This window comes from Trachurus japonicus, chromosome 3 (assembly GCF_045865225.1).
Source record: "Trachurus japonicus isolate A0001 chromosome 3, Traja_1.0".
Lineage (NCBI taxonomy): Eukaryota > Metazoa > Chordata > Actinopteri > Carangiformes > Carangidae > Trachurus > Trachurus japonicus.
Window position 1 is genome coordinate 24,735,638 of NC_140909.1, and position 14,630 is coordinate 24,750,267.

Below are 14,630 nucleotides of genomic sequence, written 5' to 3' on the forward strand. Positions count from 1 at the left end.
AGGGATCACAATGGCAACATGCAGAGACAAAATACTGTTCACTGACAACCTGAAATTTTATGCAGATGACACAAAGTAAGACAATTGTACTGTAGGAATACAAAGCTCTCCAAACATACCTAATAATACAAAAAAAAAAATACAATTTGTTATAACTAAGACCACTGAAATAATTTCCCTTCACTTTGACACTGCCAAAAAAATTAACCTCAGATGCTCCATAACAGCAGTTTTCTTCTTTTGGTCGTCAGTTTGGTCTCTTTCTAACTGAGGCAGAGGTTTCGGGAATGTGTGTGAACCTTTGGTTCACTGTGGCTTTTATAGATAGATCCAACCGTGGTGTAATTCGAAAGTTTATATGCTTCTGCTGCCTCTTGATGCTTAGAAAAAAAATATAATGGAAGAAAATTTCCAATGCAGAAGCTCATCTTCCGCACATATCTGTATGCATACTTTGCATGCAGTATCTCAAACAGTGGAAACTGAGGAAAGGACAGCTTGACAGGCCCACTTTGGCTCTAGCCAGTCACTCGTCAAAGAGGCCGAGATTATCCTCAATTTGCAAATGTCCAAAAAATGCTGCTTTCCTCTCGACTGGCCAAGACCCAGCCTGAGTCAAACAGACATGGTCAAGTTGACCCAAACTGACAGGAGCTATAGATACAGTGTACAGCAGTTAGTATTAGGTGAGCTATCTTCTAAAGAAAATATTGTGCTGCTATGACAAGAGGGCTGTAATTGTCATGATGGATGCAAACAGACAAAATCAGATCTATAAAGAATGCAGGTCTGAAATTTTGTGACATAAAGGATCCTTAAGATGACACAAATTAAAAGACAGACCCCATCTGAAAGAGTTTGGAATTATAGATCATTTTCTTTTTTGCCATTTACCAGCAATATGGATCTTTGAGGAACACACTTAAGGACACATGCACTTTTTTGTGCATTTTTGCTTTTTTTGAAACCAAGAACATCAGATTGTACCACATGCCAGGTTGGATTTGAAACCAGGCATCGGCAGTAATTACTCAGCCTAAACTGTTATCCTAACCTGGGACGTGGTCTTTCAGGTTAGCCACATACTGCTCCTATTTATGTCTATTTTGAGTTTTTACATGTGCAGCAGTGTTTCCCTTGTTCGTTCAGACAAGACACCAGTGATGTTGACAAAGAACAGCACACAAACCAAATGGTAGATCAGGTTTTTAGCAAATATTTGATCAAAACATGACATCTGCACTGATATTCCAAAATAACACACAGTAATTAGGACCATTGTGTTACTTTTTATTTATTGAGGTATTATTTAACAGATTCTTCTCTTGGATAAAAATTAGCAGCTTTCTGTCATTGTTTGTGAAACCTTTTCACACTCTCTCTCTAACTGGTACTGTAGTTGGAGTTAGTATTGTAGGTAGTTATTCCAAAAATATTACAAAACAAGAAATATATACTGAGCTTCATTTTGTGTCTGAAAGCACATAATTGGCTGATGATTTGTTACTGAAAGATGCAGAAAAATGAGAAAACACCACTCTGCCCTTTTTTCACACCTCAGATGCTGTTGTGCAAGAGACAAATCTAAATGACTGGGCAGGGCACAGCAGGGTATACTCTCTGTAGATCATACAGCTGTAGTCTGCAACATGTTAATTGATTTTATATAGTTAACTGTTGTAATAGTGCTAAAGAAATGGGAGGAGAGTGTGTGTGCACATCATTCTGTTCAGACTTCAGACGAATTCAGGTTTACAGTCTGTTGTGACTCGGCAGACAACACAAAGGGAGGCATCACACAGCTTTAGGCCTTGAGATGGCCATTTATTTAACAAAAGACAACTGGAATACTTGTGAATGTGTGTAATGTGGAAGTAAGAGAAGGGTCAGTAGTATATGCAGAGTATGGATGCTTGAATGTGTGTGTGGTGTGTGTTGGATGGTGAGCAACAAACCAAACCAAAGACAAAGGGCTGTGGTGGTAAGTGCAGGCCTGGCTGGAAGAGAGTGAGCAGCCAGGCAGGCAGGCCACACCCTCTTGGCCAGGTAACTCTGACTTCACTCTCCAGCTCTAGAATTGTTAGAATCGTGCATTGGTGAAATGAGCAACACAACTAAACGTGTGAGTAGGGCCCCAAATAAATGTGCCAAAATGCTCAAAACAGAACCTGCAATCTCATATCTCCAGGATCTGGAACATAACTCTACCCCCAGGATGACAATGGCCTCCCCCATAGAGCCACAATGATCAAAGACTACGTCCAGAAATTGGGAGTGGAAAGGATGGCATGGCCTGCCGTGACTCCAGACCTCAACCCAATTAAACACTTATGGGATCAGCTTGGGCGTGCTGTATTTGAGTGACCAACACAACCATACTGATGGACCTTCAACAACTCATGGTTGATATATGGGATGCCATCCCACAGCAAAATGTGACCAGGCTGGTGACCAGCATGAGGAGGAGGTGCCAAGATATTGTGGCTGCATTTGAATCTTCCACACACTACTGAGGTCCCTGACAGTGTAAAATTAATAAAGTGTGAAAATGGTGGGAGAGTGCAATCATCCAATCCACCAAGCAACTCAAAACAGGAGTGAATACCAGCAGGAGAATATTGCAGGGGATTTTGGCACATTTTGGGGGGTATTATTAAAGGGGAGAAATGATTGACAGATAAACGTTTCCAAACCTTTTTTGAGGAGTTTATGTTTCAGTTGGATTTTCAATTCACTTACCTTATCAGAGTCAGTATGGAAAAAAAATATTGTCCACCCCTGGTCTAGAGTGCTTAAACTTGATGGATGCATTATAAAAGCACCAATAGTTGTGTGTGGAGTGGTATTGAATCTCATATTTTTATGTATTGTGTTTGGCAGGCATCAAGTAATATAACCTGTAACATGTTTTACAAATTGCGGATGGGGAAATATGACTTGGCTGCAGCTTGAAAAAAAAATCAGTCAAAAGATTTTTTTTTTGTTTGTTTTAATCCCATTGGCGTAGTACTTTCTAAAGGTTCAGGAACTACCGGGCATGGTATGCAGTGCTGAACATTTCTGATTTGTCCAGTTTGTCAGATTTCACCTGCCATTTAGAAGTCTGTAGCAGCGAGCAAACTGTTTTGTTGTGAATCTGAGGCTGGTTTTTCATTGTGGTTTGAGATGGACTCCTAGATGAAAGCATGTGATAGACAGACCAATGACAAGGTGCAGGCCTAGCTCAGCATGGGGATGCCAGTCTGTCCATTGCTTTTATGGTGCCATTGTTGTTGTATAGCCTTTGTCTTCCCAGTACTTTTTATTCAAAGGACACCCTAATCAAAACAGAAGTTTGTGGAAATTGCAGCTGTACAACATTAGCAAAACACTGACTTCAAATGTGATGTTAAAACTGTCAAAACCTGAATGACCTACACTGAAAAAATCCAAACTTACTTCACCCAATGCCGTCTTTTGTTACTTTTGATTGTGGCCAAACAGTGGTGGATGTACAGTATTTCATTCTCAGCTAACTCAGCGCTTCAGAGACATCAGAGAAAGAAACCATTTATGCGCACTGTGCTCAAGCGTGGAGTGGAGTAGAAGTTGCCCAGAGGTGAGACGTTTTACATTGACTGAAAGCTGGGAACCAATCATCTAGCAATAAAGTTGAATCAAAGGTTTTCTCAATGATCTTTTAGTTGACCTCACTTTCTAGCTTTCAACAAGTTTAAGGGCTTCTCTAAGACTGGTGGCATTGGCTGGATGCTTCAAATTCTTCTGTGGTGATATTCACATCTGAAGAGCTTGCATGTCAAGAAGGTAATGTAGAACCAGCTAGTATACGAATAAAAGTACATCAAAGAAAACAATGAAAGCCATTCAGCTAGTGACTCCACTATACAAGATGTCAACATGTGAGAATTGTGGAAAATAGTGCTGTCTCAATAATTCTCATAACAGAAAGTATTTTCTTTCTTGAAGCATATCTTTCTTGGTCACTTTTTGCCTTTATTGGATATGACAGTGAAGAGAGACCGGAAAGCAGGGAGAGAGAATTGGGGAAAGATTTGCAGTAAAGATGAGTCAAGCCAGCGTCCAACTGCTTTGGGGCAGACTATGTCCATATGGAACATGCTCTAACCACTTGACCATCAAGCACTCTATATTCTTCCTTTTAATTTGATAGAAGAATGTAAATTAATGGATGGTCAAGGAGGTGACCTGAATGTATGTCTTGGTGTAGGCATGTTAGCTGATGATTCTACGAACGTACAGTTCTACAAGGTGCTTGAGTGCAGAAGTCTTATGTCAGAAATATTTGATCATTTCCTGCATTATACTATTGTATTGTAACACATTTTTTGATTGACATACGTCATACACTGCCTAAAATGTCTGACTGACTGATTTCTCCCCTCCACACCTCAATTGGTTGGCCAAACACCATTGTGACCATCGTGTATGGAGGCCAGCCGGGGGCTGAGGGCAACACCTCTTGTTAAAAGCAGTCTACCGAGCTGCTCTGGTTTCCCAGCTGCTCTGAAGCTGCAGGGAAGTGGAGAAGCACTTCCAGTTCACTAGGCCTCACCTCCAGTACGGAAAATAAACTTTCATTACATGAATCGTTATTACTAAAGCAGGCAGAGGGGTAACTAAACGTCAGATACACCAAAGAGCTGGAGAGAAAGGAGAGAGAGAAAAGCAATCAGAAACTCTCAGCTGAAGAAGCTGGCAGATCTGAATAGCATACAAACAACTGCAGCACAGGAATAAAAGCTTAGTTAATCAATGAGTGGAGTGTTGTGTTCATTTTAACAATTAGCTACTGCAGATGAGGTAAATGAAGTCTGAAATCACAATTTGAGGAACTGTTGTGGATCCCAGATATGGACGATGCTCTGTGATGGGATTTGGGGAGTAGGTCTGTGTTGTGGTGTTTTTTCTTGTGTGTGTCCTTTCCCTGTGGGCGGCCAGACGTCGACGTAGTCGTCTGGAGTTCCCCGGAGCTTGCCCCGCCCACTAGGTGTTCGCCTCCTTCCGATTCCTCGTCATTCTGGCTCCAGTCAAGTTTCTCCGACCTGCACGTCGGGGCTCTTCCTGTGCTCGTGGCAGTCAGCCCCCGTGCCTTTTGTTTCTTTTCTCTGTATCCCTCGTGTGTGATTGTTCATTTGAGGCACTAGAATTTGCTGTACCTCACCAAGGGAACTAGGCACTAGGTTTAGCTTATGTTTGTTTCTTTGGGACTGCTCCCCCCGTCATTGTTTCTTTGTGCATTTTCTTTAAGGTTATAGGTAGCGTCCTTTTTGGTCATGTAAATGCGTTAGCCCATCAGTTAGGGAACTAGTGTTTTCCTTTACGTAGGGACTGGTAGTAAGTTTTTGTTTTATTTGGTTTATTGATTTGGCGCTGCCTTCCCTCTGTGTGGTTTGTGTGGCACTCGCCTCCATTTATGTTTATGTGGGGTTTATGTGTCTTGTCAGTAAATCTCAGTTCCTGATCCAGACCGGGTTCCGTTCTTTAGTTGTTGCTTCCCTTGCCTCTAGACTCAGTGTGCTGTAACAGTGATGATGTGTCGATATAAATGAAGATATTATATAGCCTCAAACTTTCTCTCTCATTGATCATTTCATTCACAAATTGAGGCAAAATCTCACAGTGTTGGTCTTTAATATACAGTATGTGTTTGGAGATTTCCAGATAGCACTGGAGTGCAAAAATAAGGAGCATCTTGACACGACTTTGCAGTTAATTTTCAGTCACTGTTTTCAACTTGTTTTTTGTCTGAGCAGAAACAGAAAAAAAAACATGCAAATGAAAACAGCATTGTGTGCACAGAGAGTATGAGAAGTTAGAGGACATTTATTATCTATGTATTTTATTGATCCCAAATTTATAACGGAGTTGAATTTGGCTGAGACAGAAGGTATAAAGCTAAAGGTTCTGTAGCTCTTTGTCAGACAAATGTGCACAGTTTTACCGAGTTGTAGAAACTTTAATAGTTATTGCCGTTTGCAGGAGATATTTCCTGTCATTTGTAGTCCTGAAGAGGCATCTTGAGTTTTTTTATTTCATTGATTTGACATCCTTTTTTTGACACAAAACAGAATATATTCAGGCTTTGGACTGTTGGTCAGACAAAGCAAGACATCTGAAGACACTATCTCTGGCTGTGAAATTTAAAAGCAATTTTTCACTTTTTTTTCTAGCCAAAATGATTAATCAGAAAATTGAGAAAAATAATGAAAAGATTAAATGGTGATGGTAATAATTGTTAGCTGCAGTTCTAAGTATGTATCAAAAGTTGTACAAAGCCTTTTGTTGCTCCAGAGGAAGAGACATGAAATCTGATTCCAGTAGCCTCAAGGGATGATACTCGAGCATCAGCTGGAACTGAAGACTTGCAAGGTTGAAAAAAAAAAATCTAGGAATTTAGACAGCTATTTGGTCTGTAAGCAAGGGGGAGGAATATATGGAATAAAAACCATGATGCGTCTGGTTCTTCTCCATCGATTTTAATATTCTCCGTCATGAATCAAGTGATGTTATACTGCAGCAATGCTAAATTGGTGGACTGCCGTTCAAACATTTTTTTTTAGCCTCCCATTTCATGCTGTCAAGCAACCCAGCAGTTCTCCATCCAGATTTGACCTTATGGATAACAATGAACAATATGTGGAGACAACCATCCATCCATCTATGTTGTATACAGACAGGGTGTCACAGGGAGGCTGGGGCCACTCCCAGATGACATAGGGCGAGGGCGGAGTACATCCTTGACAGGTCACCAGTCTTATCATACCTAATATGCATGTATTGGGACTGTGGGAGAGAAAAGATGCTGGCACAAGGAGAACATGTAAACTCCACACAAAAAAGTCCAGGGCTGGGGATCAAACCCAGAATCTCCCTGGGTATAAGAGTTAGTTATTAGTCTTATGGCGCTATGACAATAGTTACAAAGAGGCAATGCATTGTCAAGGGCTTTGTCTGTATAAATGTCAGCTATTAATTAAACATCTCTGTGTGTAATAATTCAGTAACAGTGTTGCAAATCAATGAGCATGATGTTTTTATGGATCACCACTGTGATTTCTCTTTTTATTGGATTTGCTGATTTAGTCAAAAACAAAATTGTCAGTGTTTTTATAGAGAAACGATATGCTGTGATCCAGGATTTTATTTATTGTCCACTCTTATTGCAGACTCATTGCCTGGCTGGAGGCTAAATCTGCACAGTTTTTGCTATTGCTTGCTCTTGTCCTGAGTTTTTTTTCTTTTACATGTAGCCTACAGTGCCATCAAAACATAAAATTTTCATTTTATCCTAAGACCAAAACTACAGTACAGATATGAAAGTAGCATTAAAATGTGTTGATTGTACTGTATTTTCTAGGTAGGAGGAGGATAACATAAGCAAAAAAACATGCAGGCATACAATTAGCTGAAAATATACATATTATGTACAGACTGAAGAGAGACAGTGATAGCAGAACAAGCACACAAATTGTCAAAGAAAAACAATTAAGAATAGATATAATTAACTAAAGATGAGAACAGATTTGGTTTGCTTCTAGACAGCACTCTACCTTTGTTGTAATGTATAAAAGAAAGACAATTAGTCATATCTGTATCGCCTTCAAAAATCCCACATTGTTTGGGCTGTGACAAAGCAGACGTTTTGACATTTGCATTATTACCATAAGAGTCATCGCTGGCTGTAATGTTTCCATTTGTGCTTTTCTTGCAATGAAAATTAAGATGTCTGCTGTAAATAGAAGAAGAAAAAAGGAAATGCAAAAAAGAAAATTGCAACTTTTATCCATCACTTAAGATTTCCGATCATGACAAAAATCAATTACCACGAACATAATGCAGCCACGGCAAAGCCCACTTTTCATTAGGGGTGTTTGTGCACAAGGTTTCAAGACTCTACACATGCTCTATGCTCTAACAACAAGATAACAAGAAAGCTGCGAGGAAATATGGGATATACAGTAGGAATATGTTACAATGCTTTGACTTTCAGCCCATTGTATTGGGGCAAATGAGGACGATGGCCGTGAAAAAAAAACCCTTTTGTTGCACTATTAGTAATTGCAGGTCCACTTTTTTCCTCGGAATTACAACATATTAGATTTAGTGAGATGTATTAGTGTGAGGGATGGCGATAGCACCAAGCTGTATCTCCCTATTGTCCTTCATTAGCCACTAATCCACTGATGATCGTTATTATTGAGAGAGAAGTGAGTGCATACGCGTGTGTCTGTGCATGTGTGTGGCTGTAAGATGCATTTTGGCATAGTGCTGTGTATATTAGCCCAGTGATTTATTATCTGGGTAATGCCATCCCTTCTTCCCCAAAGCTGCATTGTCCTTTTGCCAATTAATTCTGAATCTGTTGCGACCACAGGGAGGGAGGGAGACAGAGAGAGAGAGAGAGAAAGTAAGAGAGACAGACAGAGAGAGAGATCATCAACAAACACATTGGTTCAACCTCAGAGTTAAGTGTTGTGCTATATCTTTTTTTTTTTGTAATATGTGCCTGGTTAATTCAGCTTTTCTATCTTCTTTTGATGTCCGCTTATGTTTTTCCTTGTAATGTTCCTTTGCTCCCTCTCTTCTCTAATGCCATTGATTTATGCAATTGCTTGCTTGTTTTTTCCCTTCTCTTCTTAATTCTTCCATCTTCCCCTTTTCGTTGCTCTGCTGTTTCTATAACAACCACAGGGTCATTTCTCAGCCTCTGCATTTCGCTCTTAATCCTGTTCATGCGACACTCAACTCACAACTCTTATATTTCTTTCTTCTTTTTCTTGCAGTGCTCTACCTACTTGATTACACCCTTTCACTCTGAAAACACTTCTGTTTTTCTCCTTAACACCTCTTTCCACCTCCCGACATCGTTTCATCATTTACCGTTCAGTTGGACAGGCAACAGCCTCTTCTCATCTCCCTACTTGGGTTTGTTAGTGTGCACAGAGAAAGTAAAATATGGAGAAAGTCATCATCTGGACCTGCTGTGCAGGCCATAGCAGATAAGCGCATAAGAAATATAGAGATGTCATTATATTGTATAACCATTACAATGAAGAATCAGCCCTTTTTTCAGCAGGTATACTGACACAACTGAGAGCAATCCTCCAGCTCCAGCCCAGAAATTACTCCCCCACTTCCCTGCTGCGACCAGCAAACACCGCTGTGCCGCATCTTTTTTGCATGTGTGCATGTGTGTGCGTTTGCACACCACCATGCTCTGATGAGGTCTGCATGGCCCCTCAGTATGTTTTACCAGTGTCAATATATGATTGCTGTTTACCAGGGGTGCAGGCAGGGCAGGGCTTCAGCAAAGAAAAGGAGGCAGGTGACAGCTGAACTGAATCCAAAACAACTGAATAAGAGCAACTGAGAAGAAAACAATGGATGACTTAAGTATTGTCTGTGATTACTATGTAATTTATAATTTATTATTTGGGGTATTTGTTTTTTGAGACCGCTAAACTAATTTAGATTTTAATCCCAAAAACGAATCACATCTTTTGGTATGGCCTGCTTCTCCCATGCTTACACAAATTCTATACCAGAACATAGAAATGACTGCTTTCCACCTTATTGTCTTGAACAGCGAAGGTATTCATTCATTATTAATACGTGTGTAAGTGCACCAGCGCTTCGCTTTGTTTAGCTGCCAGACAATCCAGAGACTGTTTAGGACTGCAACCAATCATTATTTTCATTGTCAATTAATCTGTCAATTATTTTCTCTGTGAATACATGACTATATTTTGGTTAGCCTATGAAATATGAAAAATAAAGGAGAAAAACATAATCACAGTAATTTCTTTTAATTACTTGTTTTGCTCTACCAACAGCCCAAAATGTAATCAATTTGCTATGTTAGAGGAAAGTCATCTATCTATCTATCTATCTATCTATCTATCTATCTATCTATCTATCTGTCTGTCTGTCTGTCTGTCTGTCTGTCTGTCTGTCTGTCTGTCTGTCTGTCTGTCTGTCTATCTATCCTTCTGTCAGTCTATCTATCTATCCGTCTGTCTTGTTCACACCTGACATTAACATTCATCATGGGTGATCCAATCACATGTGGGCGGCTCTGCTCATTTCATACATCCTCTGTACTCCTGCGAGTTCCTCTGTTCCTCCTCTGACGTTTTACATATTAGAATGCATCTCCACACGTGTTTCGAGTGACAACTTGTGATCGAATCTCACTTTTACCGCTCTGTATGCAAATAAACATGTACATCATTTCTGTTTGCGTGTGCGCGGTTGTTTTTAGCTGGATGGAATATGACAGATGGGTCCGTTGCCAATGTGTTTATGTGTGTGAGAAAGAGAGAGAGACAAAGAAAGAGGGAGCATGGAAAAGAGGGTTTGAGGTAATTGATGGGCTGAACACAACATTAAAATGAAATAAGGTTTTATCCTAGCAGGTCTGTTGGCCTCCACATGTTAATCAATATACAGGAAACACTATGATAAATTTAATTGATCTTTCAGTGTGGTTGAGAATGCACCTATAAAAAGAATGAAGCTACATGTGTCCCAGCCCTCCTCCAAATGTTGTCTGAGTGATCTGATCTCAGTGCGTCTTTGGTCGTAGCCTGTGTTTCCCTGGGCAGCACAGCTGGTTGAAGCAGAACAGCAGGTTGTATTTTGCTGAACGTCAAATTCAGTAGTTGTGCTTTGCTGGGAAAGAACAGAGGTCTTCATCACTGTATGAAAAAATGAGAGAGAGGGAGAAAAGAACCAATCAACAGGCAATAAAGACTTTGACAGGTGGAGTAAAATTAATGTAGCAAAACACATCCTCACTCTCTTTTTTTTCTAAATCTGTCACCAAGTTGTTTAGTGTGTCTGTGTGTGACAAGGATCCTTGAAACTCTTTAAAAAAGACAGAAACAACTGAGCTGCCATTTGCTTTGTTGCTACATGTTGCTGGTGCCAGTGAGAGTGAATGTGACAGAGCAATGTCTCTATCGGTTCTTTCCATCTTCGCAAACATATGTTTCAGAACAATGTGACTTTGCATGTGTGAATGTCTCGTAAGTTCTTAAGACAAACACAAACACATTTTTGCTGACAAAAATGTTAACATGCTAAAATATGTATGTATGCCTTTCTGAACTCTGTGTGCTCTGCAAGCTTTGCTGCAAGCAGAAAAACATCGCCATGGTGTGTTCCTCATGATGAATCTTATTCCCAGAAACCCAAAAAGTGTTTATTTACATTTATTTAAGGTTACCTTTATCAGACATGGCATCTGCATTAAAGTTTGGCCACCACCAGTTTGACAGCCAAAATGAACCCTGTTAAACTTTTCTCCTTGTTTTGTTTCCTCCCCAGGTTCAGAGTGGTACTTGGTCAGAGTGGAGTTGACTGTGACAGATGTGAACGACAACGTCCCCGAGTGGAGCATGGTTCCTGCTCCGTACCTTGCTGTGGTTTCACCCGACACCCCTGCAGGCTCTCTGGTTTACAAGCTACATGCCCAGGACGGGGACGAAGGCAATAATGGTGAAGTGGAGTATTTCCTGTCTGATGGTAGGTTATATTTTTTCCTTCTCTCCTCTGTTTCCTGAAGTGTAATATTATATTGTAAAGCAAGGATACACTTTTGTCCCTAACTTGAGGTTTGGGTAGGTGTGAGATGGTCAAGACCTTGAGTATCCCATTTTTGCGTTTGTGCATGTAGCCTAAACATCATATCCCGATTTCAGAAACGGATAGGCCAGTATCCCTGTTTTAAGAAACCCAGTTTTGCTACCTGGAGAACTCCATACTGTGGTATGCAAACGTGTTATCCCGGTTTCTGATAGCTGCGACTATCTGTGCAGGTGCGGGCAATGAAAGAAAAACACACCTTATATGTCACATATATCACACAGTTGATGAAAAGATGCACTGAAAGTTTCCCTCCACTCAGAATCCACTAACTGCATTATCACAACCCTGTACCGCCATTCACGGCTGCGTATTTTCATCCACCTCTCCCTCGTCCTGCGTGGTGTCAGTGACAGTGGTCAGAGGTGAGGACATACTACGTTGTTGCTCTCTTCTTCCATTGCTAAATATACAGTATAATAATCAGAAACAGGGATACTGGTATTTATCATGAAAACAGGGATATTACTGTAATAGCCGGGTTTCTCTGCATGTAAACGCAGTATGCTAAATATGATCATAACGTGATATTGCTTATAACCAGAAAGATTTTTACCTAAAGCCCTGACACTTCAGTTATGATGATATGAAGGGTGTAATTTTACACAGTGCACTTGTTTTGAGGTTAGACACTGAACTGATTTGCATAGAAAAACTCTGAACATCCTCTTAATGTGTTTCTCATTTCAAAATGAGTTAGAAGTCTCAGTTAAAATCTTGCTAGGTTTTTTCTTGGTTTGTGACGATACTACAGTGGCCTAGACAGGTGAACACATTATAATCAAAAGCAACAACACCAAAGCAAATGAGGCCATGGCACAAATATGAAAACCACAACATGAATACAAAAGTTTATTTCATCACTCATTGTTCTGACAGTTTTCTTGATCCCTGTTGTGGTTACACTGAAACTTGATAGTCAGTCAGTCAGTCACAGTTTGTGCTGCTGGAAACGAAAAAGCTATGTTTTGGCAGCCTTGTCTGTCTGCTTCTCCTGACATCTACCTTTGCTTCAGCTTTTTCTCTGAATGGATGTTTCCAATGTTGCATAATTAGCTTGACTCAAGTATGAAGTTGTCACCATGGTTACACACCTCTGCATGTTGGAGACAGAAACTCAGACAATGCAAGTCCAGTGAAGTGAGCAGCAAGTCTGAAGACAGACTGGTAGCTGCATCTCAGATGTAAACACTGTGAAATGAGTGAAGAGCTGGACAGAAGCAACATTAAGAGAAACGTGAAGAAGACGATGTGTTTACCTGTTCACACACAGTGTAGCTGCTGCACTGGGGTTCATTAAAAAACCCACATTTACATCTGTTATCTTTAGCATGACTAAACTGTTGGACTAGTCAGTGTGCATCAGTGTAACTGCTTTGGGTCCATTTGAAAGATAAACATTAGTGGTTTTATTAATGCACCAGGTCAGAGGTTGAATGTACAGCCTTCTGAGAATCTCATTTATATCCAAGAAAAATTGATTTTGTAAGTAAAATATCTCCAATTAAATTGAGTTGGAAAAAGACTCTAATCATAATCTCTTGAATCTACTGTCTGTCAAATTTCACTGCCCAACAGTCCACCCATCCACCATAAGTTAATGTCCCCTGGCATTTGTGCTGCTGCTCTTAGATTCATGATGTTGCTTTTGCATTCGTGTTGGGCCTTTTGCACTATGTTGACCATCCTGGGCAACTGCTGCAGGAGTAAGACACAGAGGAAACAGACAGACTGTATAATGGTCAACACTTTTTTCTAATGTTTCCCATGACAAAGAATCAAGTCTAAATCTGTTGCTCCTTTAAATTTGAGTCCGTGTCGGAGACTAGTGTAGTTCATATTGTTATTTCCCGGAGTAATCTAAGTCATTTCTCTATATGGGAAATAATTTCTTCTCTTATTGCCTTCCATGTTTATTGTTTTATTGTGCCCATTTAAACTTCTGTATAAAGAGACGGTCTTCCAGTTTCTCCCATGGGGATGACAGGCAATGAATTGACAATAGATATTAGAAGGAAAAAAACAAAACATAAACATTGATGTTAGTGTCTAGACCAAACTTTTCATTGGTGTGTATTGATTTTTTTACCCATTAAAGGTTTAATCACACCTCTCACCGTGCTGTTGGAGCATTTGGCTTATTTATTTCATGGATGCAATCTTGTGTGATATTTGATATGGAGCTAACCTTTCTGAATGCAGTATAGTTGGTATAAAATCGTATTAAACTATATGTTTTTTTTACATCGAAAGCCATGAATTTTAAAATCCACCTTCCAGTCACTTTGCTTTTTGCAGTTCACATCTCACTGACTTGTAAAACTGACTGTCCAGCCATATTTATCACTTCACTGGCACATGCTCAACACACATTTACAGTATTTTTGACAGCTCCTGGAGACAGAAGAATTTACACCTCCCCCATCTTACCTTGTAGTCCTTTGCACCGGTTGACTCTGAGCTGTAAATGAGAGAGGTTGTTAGGCGTCCAGCACTTGTTATGTAGCCTGCTACTCTTTGCTTTCAGGTTGAAAGTACTTCTCAATGTGAACACAGAAAGAAGTCTGGGAGAAGGAGTTAAAGATCAACACAGATAAACTTGTGCATCATGATATAATCGTCTGCATTTGTACAGTAGTTTACTGTATCTGCTCATTACTATGATACATATTGTAGTCATTCTCATTATTACTATTATTAGTATATTACTGGCTGAAAAGATAATATTTTGCAATCTTATTACCAAACTTTATTACATTTTCTTATTCTACTTATTAGTATATTCAATATACAGTACGTGTGTACACACTCTACCCTTAACAATTCAATTACACCCCCCGTCTTGCTTTATATACACTGTGTTGTTTGTGACTGTATGTTGTCAACTGTCTGTCTGTTCCCTGTTTCCCAGTCACAATGTCCTCTATGTCTCTCTATTTTTAACATGTTTTTCCAGCAATGAA

The 14,630-nt window shown here is 39.8% G+C and overlaps 1 protein-coding gene across 1 annotated transcript in view; it reads left to right on the forward strand.

The window, feature by feature from the left end:
• The window catches only part of LOC146990018 (neural-cadherin), a 325,636-nt gene that overhangs the window by 66,658 nt on the left and 244,348 nt on the right, over positions 1 to 14,630 (forward strand). The window contains exon 2 of the mRNA XM_085767491.1: positions 11,350 to 11,547. Within this exon, the coding sequence (XP_085623617.1) occupies positions 11,350 to 11,547 (198 nt within the window). The remainder of the gene's footprint in view (positions 1 to 11,349; positions 11,548 to 14,630) is intronic.